Below are 17,773 nucleotides of genomic sequence, written 5' to 3'. Positions count from 1 at the left end.
TTTCACGCCCGTCTGGGCGCCTCGCCTTCTTTGCCGCACCTCAGCAGAGAGAGCCCGGCGTCGGCATCGGTACAGGTTTCTGACAGTCCTCAGACACCTGATCCTTTGCTCATAGACCATACTATCGGCGCGAGGTCTTTCAGCCCAGCATCCCATGCTGATGTGCCCAGACTTCTAGCACCCAGGCCAGCACACGACCGCGCTGCTACGGTCGGCTTAAATTTCAACCACAATGCCCTTGGCCTTTACACCGATGACGGCAACCAGTACAGCACAGGTCACAACGCATGGTCATCTCCGGTCTCAGCGCCAAGCCCTCTTGTCAGGCAAGATCACGTTGAAGAAGCTGCTGCCTGGATGACGCTCCAAAAAGTGCAAAGCGAGCAGATGCACCACCAACAATTACTGGAAAATCTACACTTGCTCAAAATTTGGCAAGAACAAGCTGATCCGCAGGCATTATCAAATCAAAGACTGCCCCACAACAACGGCAGAGTAGATGGAGGTCCAGGCCCTTACAATCGTCAGTCGAGCCTCGCCTTTCCGGCCCATTGCGCGCGCTGACAATCGCTCCACTCCGAATCTGCAGGCAAACTTGGGGTAAGCGTGCACAGTTGTCTACATCCTGGTCTTGACTGATATGCCACCTCCTTGCTACCGTCAGCTGTACAAGACCGAGCTGGTACGCCTCTTGTTGCTGTAGCTTGACGTTTCCCTGGCTCATGCTCGACGATGTCTTTGCCGCAGTGCCGAAGCTGGGAAGAGCGCGGGGACTGCAGATACGGCAAGTGAGTGCAACTGCAAGACCTTCCCAGTCTTCATGGCCGTTCCACTGACGTTCTCTGCCTCTTGTCTCATGCAGCAAGGTGCGAGGTAAAGACCAGCTTCTGAATACTTACCGCTGACAGCGTCCGAAACGCTGGCGACAGTGTCAATTTGCTCACGGTCCCCATGAGTTGAGACCAATTGAACGACACGCAAAGGTCAGTCGCGAGCGCCTAGACTATCTTCGCGTGCTGACATCATCACTTCTGCCACTCGCTTCCACAGTACAAGACCGGTGAGGAGCATAACGCATCCGGCTTAGCTGCAAAGCGTGCTAAAGCGAAGTTTTCCTCCATTGTCCGCTGCTAACGACAGAGCCGTGCAGGTACGTCGTTTAGGCGCAACAAATAGGCGGCGGGTGTGAGTCCCATGGTACTGATCGAGACCTTCCTTCTCCAACATAGAACCTTCGAAAGATTTGGGTACGCAGGAATGAGACTGATGCGGAACTGAGCCTCTGTGCCTGATCAAGCTTTCGTTCTGATCTTTCTCAGCACGTGTCCGTACGCCAAGCGATGCTGCTTCATTCATGTAAGTCTGCATTGGATTTTCAATGCGTGTATCAGCTCTTCAAGAGATTGGACTTGGCTCATGACTCCTGCATGTTTGATAGACTACGGCTGCAAGCGCTGCCGCGACCCAGCCAGCCACTGATATGCCTCGCAGCGGCGCGCCTCTGCTTGCCCGAGTGGGACTTTCTCCTGGCAAGGTCACCGAGCGTTCGAACATGCTCGAAACCCATGCGTGGCCATCCTCGGCTACTTTGCCCCATGCAAGGTCGGCTCCGATCAGCAGCAAGTCTCTTCAGAAAGCCATGGATTTTGGCCAGAGCGCTGTCATCGACCCCAGCTTCAGTCATCTGAATCTTCACAGCGGTCAGCAACATTCCTCTAGAGCGTCAAGTGGTGAACGTCTGTCTGCACAAGACTTCCTCCGGCGTCGAAGCTCTTCCACTCCATACCCCGACAGCAGCGGTGCGGCCAACTTGTGGAAGGGACCTCTGTCTTCGACGACGACATTCCAAGGCACACCTGAGCCAACTCTACCCGAAGATCGTCGCCGCGAGCTGACATCTTCGTCGGATTTTTCCTGGATCAGTGACTTCAACGAAAGTCTTCGTCTATCCTCTACATCGTCTACGTCCGCCGGTGCAGCCCCAAAGACCAAGATGCTCTACCACGCCTAAGTGGCATTTCGGGAGCAAGTCCTCGGCGTCCCCCCTGAATCCATTCTTGATGGGCACGACAAGCGAACAAATAAGAAGCATTCTCTATGTCAGCCAATATGAAGCTTGATCCAGCGGATGGGAAGTGGGCGCATCGCGCATGGCTCGTTATTCTCGCTCTGGTCCTCGGAGCAATTCGTTTCTCGACCGCGTCGAGAAGACAATTATTTCAGATACTTCGACTTATGATACATGATACAGCTTTTACACCCTTCAGACTCGTTGATGACCCAGATTGTCGTTGTTAGTCGCCCCTCTGTCTCTGGGCTCACATCAGCTGCAAAGCTCGATGTTCACGGTCTTTCTCATCCGACCTGCAGAGACCGATATATCCCTCTAGCACCTTTCGAAGACACGATCTGCGAAAAGTGTCATATTCTTGTAATCAGCCGCGAAGCACTGTGCATGGGGACAATGGCACGAGCTTACATAGATCTGGCAAGTTGGCAACTTGCACCACATCGCGATCCAGAAGCTGCAAAGCGAATTTGAAGAGGGAATAGGCCTCGAGGATGAGTGGCAGTGCAGTGCAACGTCATGTGATGTAGTGCCACATCTCCTCACCGATTTGGGCGCATTGAACGGCGTGCGCTTGATTGCTGCCATCCACACGTGATGTACATCAAAAACATCTTTGGCTTGCTTCGCAGCCAGTGCGCGCTCCGCCTCTACTTGGGCCTCGTCGATCTGCGTGTCTCTCCTGGGCGTATTCGATGTATTCTTGCCATGATCCGCCGATCCGGCGCAAAAGGGTACGTGGGCAAAAGCAATCTCTCGCGCGATGCTCTCGAAGCAGCCTTTTTCGTCCTCCCAGTCTATCTGAGGCCCAAGACGCAGCAACAAGGTGGGCAGTCGTTCCAGCGGCATGCTGGCCTGACCAGGAAGGAGCGCAGGGATACTTCTCAGCGTAGCATCTCCAGTATCGATGCGGATTGAGAAGTACTCTTCGAGCATCTCTGCTCTGTCGATCAAGATCGTCATGACTCGCTGCATTGCGCGAAAGGAAGTGGCAGCGAAGTGAGTTTGCAGAGAGACGCGAGCAACCTCATCCAGCTTGTACGCACCTCGACGATCTCGTCGATGGACATCCCAGCTTCCTCGATATCCGGTTCAAGATCTGCTGCAATCCGAATCAATCTCCTAATGTCGGGTGGTGGGTCGAGCTTTAGTGTCGCAAAGCTTCCGAATTGACGCATGACAAGCTGATACGCAAATTCCTCGCTAGATTGTTATAGAGGTGGAACGAGGTTTAAGATGCTTGCCACGACCAAGCGGCTTTGCACGGGCCGAGGCCGAAGGTGAAACTCACATGATTGCTGCATGATTGATCAGGTAAAGCTTGGTCTCGTGCTGTATGAGTGTGAGGGCCATAGCCGGATCGACCACGCCGACAAAGGTGTGATTCTTCAGTACTTCAGTGAGAGCTGAAAGCTCGGCACGTGGGTGAAGGAATCAGCTGGTCTTTATCCGCTCAAACACCTCTATCAAAGGAACGTCACTCACCAACGTGTCTGCCCTTGACAGTCTGGGCGCGCAGCTCGCGCACACTGGTCAAAGAGCATTCGCTCTCGGCCACAGCCTGAGGGGCTTTTCTGACGCTTTGTCGTACGTCAACAGGTCTGTAGCCACCAGCCGACGCGTCGTTTTGTGCAGGGGCATCCTCCTCGGGCGAGCTATCGACCTCGCCCGGTGCCTGTGAAGAGAGCGTTTGGGTGAAGCCCATGCCCAACAAATTCTGATCGGAATTGTCGGTCCGTATCATGTGCTGGGGAGGTCTGTTTCGTTGCGTCACCGCGGGCGTGGCATTGTCTGCTGGGTGAACGAGCTGATTGTGTGAGAATACATGCGTCTTTTGTCTAGAGCACCAGAGCCAAAGGCACGCACCATCTGAAGTAGCATGGGATACCGCTGCTCGCGGCTGATCAGCATCGCTTGCACCAGAAAGCAGCGCTTGCTAGAACCGCAGCCGACCCCGCACGTCAGCAAACTGATCGCGACCTCCATCCTCGAACCCTAAGCGAAGCTTACACTGAACTGGAAACTTCTGCTAGCATTAGCTCCTCCCAAAACCTCTTGTGCCAGCGAGCACACCTCTTCCACAATCTCGTCCTCGTTCAGGAAGTGAACCTGCTTCAAGAAATTGCAAGATCAGTCTGACCTGCTCGGCTGCGATCTGATGCTATAACTGACTTCTCGCTTTGTCGGATGCACGTTGACGTCCACTTGATCAGGCTGGATCTCCAAGCTTACGTAGATCCATGGGTGCCCACCTTTGGGGAGGTACGCGGCATATAGCGCTTCAAAAGAGCGTTTGAGTGCTGGACAGTCCACTGAGCGATCTTTGAGGGAGCAAGGGCAAAGTGCTCGCTCAGCAGCGCTGCGGTACGGCTTTGAGCTGCAGTCAACGGAATGGCAAAGCGCGCTCACGATTGATAAAGCAGAGAAAGGTGGTCCGCTTGGCACTCCAATTCGCACCGCTGATGTATCCTTCAACGGTGAACTTGAGCTCAGGATGTTGGCTGAGCTTCAGCTGCACTAGCTCGCGCGAGACGGAGCTACCGTGCAGTGTCCTTATCACATCCAGCGTTGTAGTAGAAGGAGAGGATGAAACGCTCAAGTCTGCGGCGTTTGAGGAAGCCTGTGAGCGAGCAGAGGGCAGCTACACGGTCAGCGCCTGCGCAGTTGCAAACATGCCAAATGGACGTGATGGCCTCGCGCTAGACTGTGCTCACCTTCTTGCAGACGAAGCCCACGCCTCGACCTCCATAGTGTACGGCATACCGAGCAGCCACATCGAGCGCTCGGTTGTACTCTTCGGCTGCACTCTTTAGAGCTCTCTTGCGTTGAGGGACGTTGTAGAAGAGGTCTTCAGCAGTGATGAGTGTCCCGTTCGTTCCAGCGCAAGGTTTCGGCGCAGAGCTCTGGCCCGGTTTGGGCGGGACCAACCCGCCATTGGCATAAGAAGCTCCGTACGCGCAATCCGAGTCTCTCGTTTTGCTCACTACGCGCATAGATGCGCTCACATAGCTGATACTAGCCAGCGCTTCGCCTCTGAACCCAAAAGTCGTCATCTCGGATAGATCCGCAAAATCTCGGAGTTTTGAAGTGGCGAATCGTTCAGCGAGAAGCGGCAAGTCTTGAGGTCGGATACCACAACCATCGTCTTGGATTTGTAGCAGCTTCATCCCTCCTTCCTTGAGCGTGATGCGGATCAGCCTCGAGCCTGCATCTAGACTGTTCTCAATGAGCTCTTTGAGGGCATTGCTCGGCCGATGGATGATCTCGCCTGCCGCGATCCGATTGACCACGCTCTCTTCTAGGCGGACGATGGGCTTGAGTGGGACATCGACAAAGACATCGTCAGGCCCCGCATGGGATGTCGAGCTTGAGCTCGCTGGATCAGCCGACTGCGGCTGCATCTGTGCAAGATTGTCCGGGTGAAGCGGTGCGATCAGGAGGCGTGATGTGCTGTGTTTCTGCTCTAAGCGCGGGATCCTACCCTGACCTCCATTTGGAAACGGAGCTGTCTGGCTGCATGCGCTTCTGTCCTCTGCCGTCCACAAAGGGGACGGCTTCTTTTCAGCAATGTGGCGTGCTTGGTCGATATGAATCTAGAGCAATGGAGATGCCGTGCGACGACGCTTGACACTGCCAATTTATGTAGCTGACTGCTTCGACAGCATTGACGGTAGGTGGCATCAAGTCTTGACTGCAAGGCGAGAGGTGTGGTTTAGAGTCCAAGCGTTCATGTGCTCTTGATTCAATTCAAGATTTTGATTTTGATTATCCGTCAAGACGCGTCAATCTCGATTGCGAGGAGTCAAAGTATTTGCGCAGTTGTGGAGCACGCGCTTTGCATATAGCGCGCCCTGAGGCTCACGTGAGTGTGCGGCATACGTGGCACTCCAAACTTGACTTCGCACGTATTTGGATCACGCATGCACAAACCATCATCTTCGTGAACATCATCCAACCAGCAGATCTCACAGTAACAACGAGCGAGCTCAGTTTGCCCTTTCACCTCAGACCATCCTAGATTGACACTGCCTGGGCCTCACAGCTGCTCTCATCCCCAAAAATGTTCAACACGCGTGCTCTCGCTCTAGGCGCCGTAGCGCTTCTCGCGCTCACTTCGGGCTCCGTGCTCGCCAAAGATCCTCCCAAAGAACTTCAAGTCGGCGTCAAGCACAAGCCTGCAGAGTGCAGCATCAAGTCGGAGAACGGTGATAAGCTTAGCATGTGAGTTGTCGATGCTCGCAGGAAGACACACGACGCTGCTGCGCGGAGAGGAGGCAGTCTGGCTGTCGAGCTCGGACACGGGGCTCAAGAGGAGGGAGGAGGTGTGGGCTACAATCTCACTCGGGACGACGATTTGCTGAGCAGCGCGAGGAGTTGGCATGTGGCCCTTCACATCTCTGACATCAATGCTTCATTGCGTTGCAGGCACTACACTGGCAAGCTTTGGAATGGTAAAGAATTCGACTCTTCGATCCCCCGGGGAGAGCCATTCGTGAGCACAGGCGAAGCTGGCGTGGTATGAGTCAGCCTGCGCTAATCTGCTGCCTCCTGCATCTTGCAGACATTCACGATCGGTGTTGGTCAAGTGATTGGAGGGTGAGGCAAGATGGCATCTCAAATGCATGAGGGCGAGCTCGTCGAGCTGACAACGAGGGCCATCTTTTCTTGACGCTTGACATAGTTGGGATCGAGGATTACTAGGCATGTGCATTGGAGAGAAGCGCAAGCTGCAAATTCCGCCTGAGCTTGGCTATGGAGAGCGCGGAGCTGGAGGGACAATCCCAGGAGGAGCCACGTTGGTCTTCGACGGTGAGCATGTGCAGGCACGCGCAATCAGCCGACTCATTCGATCCGAGCATACACTCACCCCTGTGCGCTTTCTTTCTTCCCCTTCTCTTATTTCGAAGTTGAGCTCATCGGAATCGAGGGCCCAGGCGCAGATGCGAGACGAGCAGCTGCCGACAAAAGTTCGATTGCCGATTCGGTTAAGGCTGGTATGGCTGCTGCTGCTGGCAAAGCAGCCAAGGCAGCTGGCAAAGTGGTCAGCGGAGAAGACTCGGAAGGCAGTGTCGAGGCTGTGGTCAAGGAAGCTTTGAATGGGGACGATGAGCCTGCTGCGCTAGTTCACGAGGAGCTGTAGGCGGTCCTTCGGATAGGAGAGTCAGAAGCAGGACACATGTGGATGAATGCATTCGCGATAAATCTCTACTCCGTATCGTGCTCAGCACAGAGTGTCAGAGGCCCGCTGTCTCGATGTCTAACAGGTTCAAAAATCACGCCAATGTTGTCTTTGCCGGTCCGACAGGATCAGACGAATCCTGCTCAGCAATAGCAGCACACCTGCACGTCTTCTCGAATCTGCGACTCTCCGCGTGGCGGGCCCGCGCTTGACGAGCGCGTCAGACACAAAAGAGGCAGCCGTTTCGAATTCAAGCCTTCGAGCTTCACGCAGAAAAGACGAGCTGCAAGTCTCCGGTGGCACACATTAGCAAGGTTTGGTACCGGTCCTCGACTTTCTTGTGCTTGCTCCGTGATTCAACATTTCTTGGTTGCGTGATCGAGGTGCCTGACGAAGTGGCTGCTTGTGACGCTCGATTCTTGATTCGTGATTCGTGATTCGTGATCAGTGATGCTCATCCCCGCATGCATGCAGGTGTTGGTCTTTGCACGTGACCTACCTTGCGCCATCGCATTTTCCCGTTGATCAGCGCAGGGCTTGCAAGCTTGTTGCGCGCTTGGTCAAAGTGCACCATCGTGTTCAGGACACCAACCACTCAAGACTCATCACGCTCTTGGCTATGACCGCTTGTTACCATTTGACACCTCGGCCCAATTCTGTCTGACGTCCCAAGGCGTTCAGAAAAGCCTCTCGATCTGTGACTTGGCGCTGCTACCTGGCTGCACCCTCTGCTCGCATCCGCCTGCTGATCATCTCTGGTGTGCGATTCAGCAGCCTTGTGGACATACCACTACTCAAACGTCTAGCATCTTCATTCGAAAGTTCACGCAAGACGCAGCTCAATACATCCCAATACACCTACGTCAGTCACGCGCGCTGAGTTCTTCGCGGCGGTGCGCTACCGAGATGGCCACGGATCCATACCACAGCTTTGCCGCCGAGCTGCGCAACTCGTTGAGGTCAGCGCAAGAGCTAGCAGGTACATATTCCAAAGGCTCGGCCTCAAGCACGAACACGAACACGGACTCCCGACGAGCAGCGCACGATGCGCTCGTAGATGCCCTCGAAGCTCTAGAAGCGGACATTGCGGATGTGAGGGAGAGCGTCAATGTGGTATCTCGATCGCCCGAAAGGTTTGGCTTGGATGAGCAGGAGTTGGGCAACAGGAGAAGATTCGTCAAGGATTGCGAAGAGCAATTCAAACGCTTGTCCAAAGTGCCGGGAGAGAGACCTACGACGACTCGAAAGTACGCGCCTGATGCGGGAGATGCGGACGCTGATCTGGAAAGAGGGGCTTCTAGAGGAGATGATGATGTCGAAGCGTTTGAGCGCGAACAGCAACAAGTGAGTGTCGAGGGCCAAGAAGCAAGCGCATGGTCGGCGTGCGCTAATAGTCGCACGGCCATGCGCGTGACGATCTCGAGCCTGACTTCTTCACGTCTCATCCTTTTGTTCGGACAGTCATTATTGGCCCAGCAGGACAATACCCTCTCGCTTATCGGTCGCTCCCTCACTTCCCTGCGTACGCAAGCTTCCGCATTCGGAACAGAGATAGCCGAACAGGTGGAGCTCGTGGGAGCACTCGATTCGGAAGTCGATACGAGTCAGAGCAGGCTCAAAAGGGCAATGGGCCGACTGGATGAAATTGCCAGACGGAGCGACGATAGGTGTGGTGGATGGTGTGTCTGGCTGCTTGTCGTGGTGAGTGCGTGGGGCCGCGTCATTAGGTTTTCATGGTACTGCCTCGTAGCGTGATGGGCAAGCAGGCATTGCTTTCTCCGGACGATCTTGACCCGCTCACACCTTTTCCACGGCAGGCGTTGATGTTTGTAGTCTTGCTCGTCATTCTGATATGAGATCTGGCCTCATGGCGTCTGTCACGTGGCACTAGACGTAACGCCTCTTGTCAATAGGAGCGCAGGTCGACTCTCGACGTCTTGAGGTCGGCCAATTGCACAATGTGGCCGAACTTCGCGCATATCGCAATCTTCGCTAGCATGAAGAGCAGCACCCCTCACAGAGCTGCAGGGCGCCAGAATAAAGTCGTACCATCGCCATCGCGTCCCAGTGATCGATACGAACGTCGGTTCAAGATCCAACGGCCCGAAAGATAGACCGGGCTGGGACGAGCCCTCGAGTGCCGGTTCGTTGGGAGCGAGGGAGCTCAAAACGCGACCTAAGATTCTATCATTTCCGCAAAGGCGTCAGCGTCGCCAGGCTGAGGTGCTCCTGGCAATTCGAGCTCCAACAAAGGCATCAAGGCCCGAATTGGCTCCGGCGAATCGGGTCCAGGAGCAAGACGCCTGTAATCGCGTCGCTCGTCCGTACGAGGACTGGTCGAACCTCGACTTGCCCGATTGGGACAGATGAAAGTTTTGTGGCTGTGATGACGACCACATGGTTGTCCGCGCAAGCTTCATCTTGGCAGACTGTGGTTGCAAGTGGAGGCATCGGCTAAGAAGTACGGATCTCGTTCCAGCACGTCTACATCGATCGCCGACACCGTCATCGACCTCATGGTGAACCAATCTCCGCTTTGCTTCGGGCTTTTGCCCGGAAAGCACTTGCCGTACCTAGACCCCGACATTGTGATGTCCACCGCGCCTCCTGTTCGAGGTGCTGTGCAGCCATAAGGGCTCTGTGACGTGCTGCGATCTTGCTATCATCTTAAGACCAGCAGCCTGCTGCTGCTTTAGTGCCTCACGGCTCATTGTGGACAGCTACTTGTCGGACACTTCATTGACGACAACGGAATGCATGAATCCGGCCTCTCAAGGCGTGCAGTGCGCTCTGCCGATTTGGAGCCGAAAAGAGAAAGAAAGGGAGAGACTGTGGTGGCTACGCATCGCTTTGGAAAGCGAAAATTTGCTTGTAGGCGACGAATACGATCGATCGCGTGCAGCACTTCATCGAATGAGCAGCCGCAGTCGTGAGCTTGTTGGGATGTCTCAGTCCGAGCGCGTGTTTGCAGACCCCCGCGACATTGAGACATGCTCTATCAAGTCAGGCTTCGCGGCGCGTCAGCTAGCTGATTGAAGCTATCGTTACAAATGCGCTATAGTAGTCTAGCCGAGGAGCGCAATCAGCAGCTGTACGTAAAAAGAATGCCCGTTCCAAGACATGCTTTTGCTGATCCCTGCTTCACCCTGCTGCACGCGAGGACTTTGCACCACCGCAAACCGGTCACTTTGCTATTCTGTACTCTGATGCTGCGCTGCTTGCTAGGCCGAGTCTGATGAGGGCTGCAGCGAAAGCCAGCTGTCGCGAGTCTGCCCCTTTGAGCGTGCATGCGATGAAGTGCCAATCGACCTGTGCTTGCTTTCTTGGTGGGACGCAGAATGACCGCGTTAAAGCATAATAATACATGCATCGCCGCCATCATGCACTCAGACTTTTCTCTCTCGAGCAAAAAGCTTGAGCTTGAGCTTGTCTCAGAAAGGCAAGGGGAAAGGGCGTGGGAAATAACGGCGAGCTGAGACTTGCATACCAGGCTTCTGATCGGTATAAGGAGCGTTCGGCGTTGCCCCAGCGGATGCACCAGAAGAAAGGGGAAGGAAGCGCTTGCCAGGCGGTACGGTTCCTCAGACGTGTCGCGCCTTCCCAAATGGGCCATGCTGGCTGGCGTGGACAATGCCGAGTCGCCCGATCCTTACAGCAGCTGACGAACGGTGCGTCACCCACGCAAGCTCGAAGCCCAGCCGCGCCTCGCCCCTTCTTGGACAAGTCGCTCGAACAGCAAGGGCAATCCGTCGAGGTCTAGCAGAGGACGGGCATCAATTTACGCGCTAGACTTGCCTTGGTGGGAAATGTAGACGCGACGCGCGAAACCCCCTGCCGATGCGTGTTCCGACTTGTTGCTTGACCAAGATAGGCAAGTGCTGACGCACGCACATGCATACAATCGAGCAGCAGGTAGCAAGCAAGAATGATGCAGGGTTTGGCCGCCGTCAGAAGAGAGAGTGTGTGTGCGTGCTGCATGCATGTGTATGCGAGCTGCACAAGCAGCAGGGTGCAGTCACACTTTGCTAGCGCGTAACGTAAAGGTAGAGTTTGAACCTTGCTTTCCCGCAAGTCTGGTTCCTCCGGACTTGCCTCTTCGTGCCAGTCCGGCACTTGCAAGTAATGATCCCTCTGCGCTTTCATGTACCCTAGCTCAAGACTATGTACCCGGCCGTTCTCCCCAAGCTTGGGCTTTTGGAGAGGATCGCTTCTTGCCTTCATGCGCCGAATTTGAGGAAAGGTCGACGATTGAGAGTGTGGGAAAGCTCTCGTCCACCACCCAGACTCTCATCGTGGCTGCATGTTCTGCTGGCAGCATCTTGCCCACCTTGCGTGAAGATATATGGCAGCAAGTGGTACTTGCCCCTGAGCTGGCGCGGATGCAGCTGCGCGAGTCCATGCTCAAATGCTCTGGTGGGCAACATTGTCCACGCACAATCGAGGCGGTAGCACGTCTCTACTCTTCCTGCACCTGCTCACAGCCGGTCAATCGCCTTTGCTCTACAAGGAAGGAAGCTGCCAAGCACGCCCGGGCATGAGACTCCGACTGAGTCTGAACGCCGCCTCCGCAGAGTGAACCGACTGGGATTTCGAGAAAAAGGGGGAGCCTGAATCCACCCCGCTTAAACTCCGCTTGGGACCAGCATCGCGACACGCAAAGCGGCCACTCTTTCTCAAGGCACTTGGCCCCCAGACAATCTGACTCGCGAGGACCCTCGGTCTCGCATTGAAATCTGTTCGAGCGTCAGCGTGAGGCGACGCATGCGCCTCATTGAAGAGGATGGGCTAGCTGTGCGATCTCCTACGAGGCAGACACGGCCTGGCAACGACACAGACTGTAGTAGTAGTGCATGGGCATACAGCGCACCTATACGCGATCCACGCTTTCTTGCTATCAGAAAGTTTTTCGGCTCCGGCAGGAAAGCGCAAGCGGTGCCGCTGAGGTCTTGCAGCGCGCGTTCGGAATTGGCATGACTCGTGAATTATCACGAATGCAGCCAGGTTCCGCCGACCATGAGCGTGCTCAATGACTTGGGCAAGAACCGATCCGTCCGAGACAGCAGGGTAAGCCATTTCGGATGAGATTACAGCAAATGGCGATTGCCATTCATGATTCAGCTTGAGGGGTAATCTTGATGGTAGCCTTGGGTCAGCTGAACGGCGCTTAGAAAGCCTTGCGTAAGCCAGATAGCAACATTCACTCCGTGGGCCGAGATCGCTTACGAGAAGACTGAAGTGGGGCTACCCGTGGCTTGCGTTATACGCGACCCGAGTCCGCGCGTTGAAGACTTGCTCCTCAATGCTTGCCTAGCACTCAATGGGAGTGATTGCATGATGTGCGCGATACGGCACCTGGCTGAGTGATCGACCCTGCAAACTTGATGGTGGATGGACATGTCGCCACTACTTGCACGACGTCATACATGCTCAAGTGTAGGCTGTCACCGATGTCGAGCCTGTTCGCAGCTCCTCTTGCCTGGTGGGTGCCGAGAGCGGTGCCAAAGGGTGTGAACAAATTGCAGCAGGCACCATGCGGGTAAAAGCGTATAGCCTTGAACGTGCATGCTGCTGCTGCACGTCGAGCTGTCGACTGCGCACCTAGCTTCTGCTGCCTGCGCGCGTCAACCCGCCTCGCGGGCGTCCACACGGAGGGCACTTCGATACTTGATTTGATTCTGCGTCGGCGGGTGCCCAATTATTGAGTTCGCACTCCGCCCCGTCGCCGCTGGCAAGCCTAGCTGCCTGATTCGCTGAAAATTAAGAAGGCAATATAAGAGATAGGATCCTGGAGCAGATCGTTTCGACTTTTGTGTCCACGATTGCCGCATGTCCGGTTGATGATTGCGTCCTCATGATGAAGAAAGAGCGCTATACATCATCTTGTGCATGCCGGCAAGTCTTGAATAAGCTGTAAGCTGAGCGCAGATGCGATCGAGTAAACGTCTTGCAGGCGCCGCGATTGTCGGGCGTAGGGCTTTGCCCCTGCGCGGGTCTCGACTGCTGCGGTGATGATGCTACTGCGAGCCCGCGCCGCGTCTCCGCGCGCCGGCACGAGTCTGCCCCACATTCCCGCGCGATTCGAAAAAAGTCGCCAGCAGGTGACACAAAGCTGACCGCAACGTAAGGCGTTTCGGCGCAGTCGCCGCCCGGCTCTTCATCCCTTGCGTTGGGCGCACCCACGCATTGCACCACATGACCTACTCCAGCTCATATGGAAGTCGCGGAGAGCCTCTGACACGCTACTGAAGGCGTCGATCGGGAGACTGATTTCCAGCCATGGCGGAATCATGGCGTTCTGCGTGAGCGATCTTGCGATGTCTGCGAATGAGCGAGGACAGCTGTCGCTCGTCGGCGCTGAAAAGCTTTTCGCCCAAACAGGAAGGTGAAATGCCGTGCAGAAGAAGGTGGACATCGGAGCAGCCACAATGACTATACCTCGAGCACGTCGACACTGCTGGACTGCCTCGAGTCGTCCTATCGGTGTTGCGCAGTCGATCGTTCTGCGCAAAGCAGTGTGAGTAGCAGACTCATCTAAAACTCAAAAGTCGCTCCGTTTTGCGTCAAAAGTGCGACGTATTGCGCGACGCTATGGTCAAGCCGCTTCCAAGGAAGTAGTGCTGCTGTGAGTGCCTCGCTGTGGGGCCACTTCAGCTCCAGATCTGTGAACAGAATTTCGCGAGGACGTCTGCCAGTCGGCAGATATCGACAGCCAAGCAAAATGACCTGGCAGCGCTCACTGCGAGTGTTGCCGTTCGGACAAAGTCGCAACAATTTCGACATGGGTCCATTGGCCTTTCGGGTACCCAAGCAGTGACGTGATGTTGACAACAGCAATCTTCACCCTCGGCTCCGTACTTTGCTCTGGCACAGTACCCTTCAGGATGTGCGCCAGAGCAAAGCAAACACCAAAGATAGGGTAGGGTAATGAATTAGCGTTGAGCTAAACCTTGTTGTTTGTTGTTTCAACTCACTGTCGCCTTCTGCCTCAGCATTGATGATTGCGGCCATTGCCACCAGGACTCAGACTTGCCAGAGGAGCGACCAATCGACCAGCTGGGCAACATCCGAGCGCATCCCTGCATACCGATTGTGTGCACCATACCGTCGCTCCTACACTGACGCATTGGCGCCCATGATGTGGCAAAAGCACAGCGCCACTCGACTTGGACGTCATGATCACCATGTGCACCATCGATTGCAGATTTGCCGTCTGAGTCCAAAGTTTGTTAGCGTGACACCTTTGACCACACTTCGGTTCCGCGACCTCGATGGAGCTGGGCAGGGCTTTGCGAGCTGGGCTCCTATCTTGAGGAAATTCCACGGCTTCGTTCTAAGCCAAGGCATTAGGCTTGTCGATCAAAGTTCGCCCTGTCGAGCTCGTTCGTGCGCAGCTTCTTGGATGCAGCTCTCCTATAAAGCTTGAGTCCGACAGCGCATACAGACCAATGGGAAGTCGTGAACCTTGATCCCCTTCTTTTACGTAGCTTCTGAGTAACCTCTTCTTCCAGACCCCCAAACGAGAAAGATCTACCATCCATCCAAGATGGCTTCGCTGCTTGTGCCACAGGCAAGATCGTTCGCGCCTCACTTCGAGGTCATGCCCATGTCGGTTGTTAAAAGACTCAACAGTACTTTTGCTACTTCTCTTGAGCCTTCTGGCCCCTTGCTGAGCCGGGGTCCACCTCTCAGATCCACTACGCCGTCGTCCTTACTACGCCTAGATAGCGGCGCAACATCCACTTTCACCGTCCTCGCCATCATCACTATCCTCGCCGTTTCTGCGTTTGCAACTCAGGCGCACCTCACGGACGGTCCTCTAAACACACTTCTGGCTGCAACAGTTTGGCCTCTTCATCGTGCTGGCAGCCTTCTCAGCCACCTCGGCTTTCGCCATTTGGGGTCCTCTCTTCAGCATCTTGTCAAGGCGTCTCCCAAAGTGAGTTCTGCTGCGCCAATTTGACCGACCGTTTTTTGCAGCGCGGAGAGATGGTGGAGGGAAATGCGTGCAGGTCCTTGACAGGTCAAAGAGTAAATGAAGAGCCACTGCTGGACGGTCGTGGCTGTGCGTGCTACGCGGTGCAGATCAGCGCAGATGCCCGCCGCATGCGTCCAAGCTATCGCGCACGCGTCCGTCCCGATTCGGTTGCACCACGGTCAACGCTGCTCATTGCGCGCGCGTTTGCGGTTGCAGGCGGTTGAACGTAAAGGCTGCAAACCGCGATGCTTCATGCTGACCAATCGCTCTCCGTCGCATGGCGACATCGGCCTGATAGAAACCTATCAAGACCGCATATCCAGCCCCACCAATCGTCAACGTGCCAGTGCGTATCGCTGCAGCAGTGTGAGAACCCGACGACTCGCACCAACGCTGATCCTCACATTCATGCCTCGCGAAATATCCACAGAGAGATGTCCAGCTGTCCGAAGCTGGACATGCAGCCTACACTGCTGCGTTGAAAGAGCACGGTGGAGTGGTTGGTATCCCGCGGCACGGTCGTCTCGAGTACATTGTTGATCACCAATATGTCAAGGTAGGTCGGTGTGCTGCGTAAGCATTGAGCGCAGACGGTGATGCTGACTAGCCGCTCTTGTTGGATGACCTTTGATTAATCAGGATGTCCTGACCGATGCGAACAATTACTCTTTTGAGCAAGCTGTCACGTCCGTCCTTCACGTAAGTATGACCGCGCTTGTCTAGAATGTGTCAGCCTGCCACCGGCGACTCACGCTGTCCTTGAGCCTACAGATGGAGTTCATGCTATGGTTCAAAGGCGGTACATTCGTGCAAGAATTGGAAAAGCTGGTGCAAGATGGCGTCACGCCACGCCTGCGTGGCGTCGTTGAAAAGAGTAAGTTGCCCTCATTGACCTCTGGTCTCGCACCCTTGAGATTTTGCAAACACTTTCTCCTTGCCCACAGTCGCGCCCATCTTTGCTCAAGAGGCTCATGAACTATTCGAGAAGCACGCGGGAGAGAAGACTCCGGACGAGGTGCTGATCGACGATATGTACACATGGATTCACCGTGGAATCGCACGAGCAATGGTCGTGTTGATCCTCGGAGAACGCTATCTCAACGAAGAGATGACCGGCAGATTCATGCGCATTGTCGTAGGCATTGCTCACCTCAGCGGAATTTACGAAAACGTGAGTTGCTTGACTTGCGCGCGTACGTGGCTCTGCACTCACATGTGCTCCTATCTGCGTCTCTAGACCCAATCTTGGGCACGGTACCCTCGTTTGCATGCCCTGAAAACTACTCTGGCAGTCATCTTTGGCACCGTCATCCCCGACTTTTTCTTTGGCATCGTTCCTCAATTGTGGAGGAATGTCGACTCTCACATCAATCACGGACTAGACGTCGAGTCGTCAGACTACGCTCCCTTCTTGGACATCTTGACGGCCAAGCACCGCAATCGTGCAACGGGTGACATCAGCTTCTTCAACTTCATGTGGTCGGCCATCGTATGCCTTGGCATCATCTTTGCTTCGGTCCATCAAAGGTGAGCTCGGGTATCTGCAAAGCTTGTTGCGTTGCGGCTGAGCTGAGACGTGATCATTTTCGCACCTTGTCGCAGCGCGGTAATGGCAGTTTGGTGTGTCATGACGCTCGCCAAGCGCCGCGACTACCAAGACGAGCTTCGCGAAGAGATTGCCGAAATCATCGAGATTGACGCCGAGGGCAACAAGTGCATCACTCTTGAAGGCTTGCGCCAAGCACAGAAGCTCGACTCCTTCATCCGCGAAGTACTTCGTACCAATGGCGCGCTATTTGCACCAGTCCGCTGCACCACTGCGCCAGTGCGTATTGGACCCTACGTCATCCCCAAGGGCGTCAACGTGATGCCGTACGTCAAGCGAGCAAACGAAAGTGTCGAAGCGTATGGTGAGAAGGCGACCGCGTTCGACGGTCGTCAATGGGTCGGCAATCGTCCTGCCGTGCAAAGCGACCCTGCCTTCATCACATTCGGCCTGGGCCGTTGGGCTTGCCCCGGTCGTCACCTCGCAGTCGCAGAGCTCAAGATGATCGTAGCCACCCTATTTGAAGCCTACGATGTCAGCTTGGTCGGAGATACTTTTCGTTCTGGAGACCCGATGAACAACACTAGCGTTGCTCCCATTGGAACCGTTCGGTTCCGCAAATTATGCACTTAGGTCGTTCCAACTTCCCTTGGAGCGCGTCGACACGGAGCGAACAGTAGATCACCTTCTCAGCATCCCTCTAATGTACTGTCCGCTGCCTCGCGCGCTTCCTTTGCGCGATGCAGATGCTCTTCTCCAACTCTACTCCTTTCTGATGCGCTTGCGGTGGTCGGAATGCAACAGAATGTACAAATCAATCACGGAGCACCCCTGTTCCGACACTTGTGAAGTCAATCGCTTCGTCGCTCCGTCCCGGCATGTGCTTACCGTACAAATCACAATCATTGAGATGCACCTCCTCAGATCCTAAGCTATCTGCACCTTCGTCCACCCGGTGTAGGGGAGGCGGACCCGACTTTCACGCAGCTGCATAGACCTCTGTAG

General features: G+C 55.0%; 7 protein-coding genes across 7 annotated transcripts; 6 read left to right on the top strand and 1 right to left on the bottom strand.

Annotated features, from left to right (window-relative positions):
• Positions 1–747: 747 nt before the first annotated feature.
• IE81DRAFT_279053 (hypothetical protein) lies at positions 748–1,356 on the top strand (the record flags this gene model as incomplete). Its single annotated transcript, XM_025511488.1, has 4 exons — positions 748–788; positions 863–866; positions 930–987; positions 1,280–1,356. Coding segments are annotated over 4 exons (180 nt in total), but the record flags the coding sequence as incomplete, so codon positions are not given.
• Positions 1,357–1,378: 22 nt separating this feature from the next.
• On the top strand, positions 1,379–2,258 carry IE81DRAFT_186297 (hypothetical protein). Its single transcript, XM_025510742.1, has one exon. The coding sequence runs from the start codon at positions 1,481–1,483 to the stop codon at positions 2,009–2,011; it is 531 nt and encodes a 176-aa protein (XP_025368300.1). The 5' UTR covers positions 1,379–1,480; the 3' UTR covers positions 2,012–2,258.
• IE81DRAFT_324865 (DNA mismatch repair protein MutL) lies at positions 2,175–5,784 on the bottom strand. Its single transcript, XM_025514352.1, has 11 exons — positions 4,783–5,784; positions 4,478–4,688; positions 4,241–4,389; positions 4,079–4,177; positions 3,935–4,004; positions 3,554–3,859; positions 3,360–3,474; positions 3,115–3,271; positions 2,615–3,037; positions 2,480–2,525; positions 2,175–2,409 (listed from the first exon to the last, which is right to left on the bottom strand). The coding sequence occupies exons 1-11, from the start codon at positions 5,467–5,469 to the stop codon at positions 2,387–2,389; spliced, it is 2,286 nt and encodes a 761-aa protein (XP_025368299.1). The 5' UTR covers positions 5,470–5,784; the 3' UTR covers positions 2,175–2,386.
• A 231-nt stretch (positions 5,785–6,015) lies between these two features.
• IE81DRAFT_324864 (hypothetical protein) lies at positions 6,016–7,423 on the top strand. Its single transcript, XM_025514351.1, has 5 exons — positions 6,016–6,289; positions 6,494–6,560; positions 6,630–6,664; positions 6,750–6,877; positions 6,976–7,423. The coding sequence occupies exons 1-5, from the start codon at positions 6,129–6,131 to the stop codon at positions 7,206–7,208; spliced, it is 624 nt and encodes a 207-aa protein (XP_025368298.1). The 5' UTR covers positions 6,016–6,128; the 3' UTR covers positions 7,209–7,423.
• A 730-nt stretch (positions 7,424–8,153) lies between these two features.
• IE81DRAFT_292287 (hypothetical protein) lies at positions 8,154–9,002 on the top strand (the record flags this gene model as incomplete). The annotated part of the gene is made up of 2 exons (XM_025511947.1): positions 8,154–8,591; positions 8,709–9,002. The coding sequence occupies 2 exons, from the start codon at positions 8,154–8,156 to the stop codon at positions 9,000–9,002; spliced, it is 732 nt and encodes a 243-aa protein (XP_025368297.1).
• Positions 9,003–11,044: 2,042 nt separating this feature from the next.
• Positions 11,045–12,126, top strand: IE81DRAFT_185731 (hypothetical protein). The gene has a single exon (XM_025510740.1). It carries the CDS (start codon positions 11,228–11,230, stop codon positions 11,783–11,785), a length of 558 nt encoding a protein of 185 aa, XP_025368296.1. The 5' UTR covers positions 11,045–11,227; the 3' UTR covers positions 11,786–12,126.
• Positions 12,127–14,462: 2,336 nt separating this feature from the next.
• IE81DRAFT_324859 (cytochrome P450) lies at positions 14,463–17,570 on the top strand. Its single transcript, XM_025514350.1, has 8 exons — positions 14,463–15,183; positions 15,521–15,568; positions 15,653–15,778; positions 15,862–15,921; positions 15,994–16,096; positions 16,167–16,393; positions 16,460–16,749; positions 16,825–17,570. Exons 1-8 carry the CDS (start codon positions 14,791–14,793, stop codon positions 17,399–17,401), a joined length of 1,824 nt encoding a protein of 607 aa, XP_025368295.1. The 5' UTR covers positions 14,463–14,790; the 3' UTR covers positions 17,402–17,570.
• Positions 17,571–17,773: the final 203 nt, after the last annotated feature.

This window comes from Ceraceosorus guamensis, assembly GCF_003144195.1.
Source record: "Ceraceosorus guamensis strain MCA 4658 unplaced genomic scaffold IE81scaffold_48, whole genome shotgun sequence".
In the NCBI taxonomy this organism is placed as follows: Eukaryota; Fungi; Basidiomycota; class Exobasidiomycetes; order Ceraceosorales; family Ceraceosoraceae; genus Ceraceosorus; species Ceraceosorus guamensis.
This window is presented reverse-complemented; position numbering and strand designations above follow the sequence as displayed.

Bases quoted from the DNA above. Each gene is read 5' to 3' on its own strand.
- IE81DRAFT_186297 (XM_025510742.1), top strand. From the start codon at position 1,481: ATGCCTCGCAGCGGCGCGCCTCTGCTTGCCCGAGTGGGACTTTCTCCT.
- IE81DRAFT_324865 (XM_025514352.1), bottom strand. From the start codon at position 5,469: ATGCAGCCGCAGTCGGCTGATCCAGCGAGCTCAAGCTCGACATCCCAT. The intron at 3,272-3,359 runs GTGAGTTTCACC...ATAACAATCTAG, and splicing joins ATCAATCATGCAGCAATCAT to CGAGGAATTTGCGTATCAGC. The intron at 3,038-3,114 runs GTGCGTACAAGC...CGCGCAATGCAG, and splicing joins CCATCGACGAGATCGTCGAG to CGAGTCATGACGATCTTGAT.
- IE81DRAFT_324864 (XM_025514351.1), top strand. From the start codon at position 6,129: ATGTTCAACACGCGTGCTCTCGCTCTAGGCGCCGTAGCGCTTCTCGCG. The intron at 6,561-6,629 runs GTGAGCACAGGC...TGCATCTTGCAG, and splicing joins TCCCCCGGGGAGAGCCATTC to ACATTCACGATCGGTGTTGG. The intron at 6,665-6,749 runs GTGAGGCAAGAT...CGCTTGACATAG, and splicing joins GTTGGTCAAGTGATTGGAGG to TTGGGATCGAGGATTACTAG.
- IE81DRAFT_185731 (XM_025510740.1), top strand. From the start codon at position 11,228: ATGTGTATGCGAGCTGCACAAGCAGCAGGGTGCAGTCACACTTTGCTA.
- IE81DRAFT_324859 (XM_025514350.1), top strand. From the start codon at position 14,791: ATGGCTTCGCTGCTTGTGCCACAGGCAAGATCGTTCGCGCCTCACTTC. The intron at 15,184-15,520 runs GTGAGTTCTGCT...TCGGCCTGATAG, and splicing joins TTGTCAAGGCGTCTCCCAAA to AAACCTATCAAGACCGCATA. The intron at 16,097-16,166 runs GTAAGTTGCCCT...CCTTGCCCACAG, and splicing joins GCGTGGCGTCGTTGAAAAGA to TCGCGCCCATCTTTGCTCAA.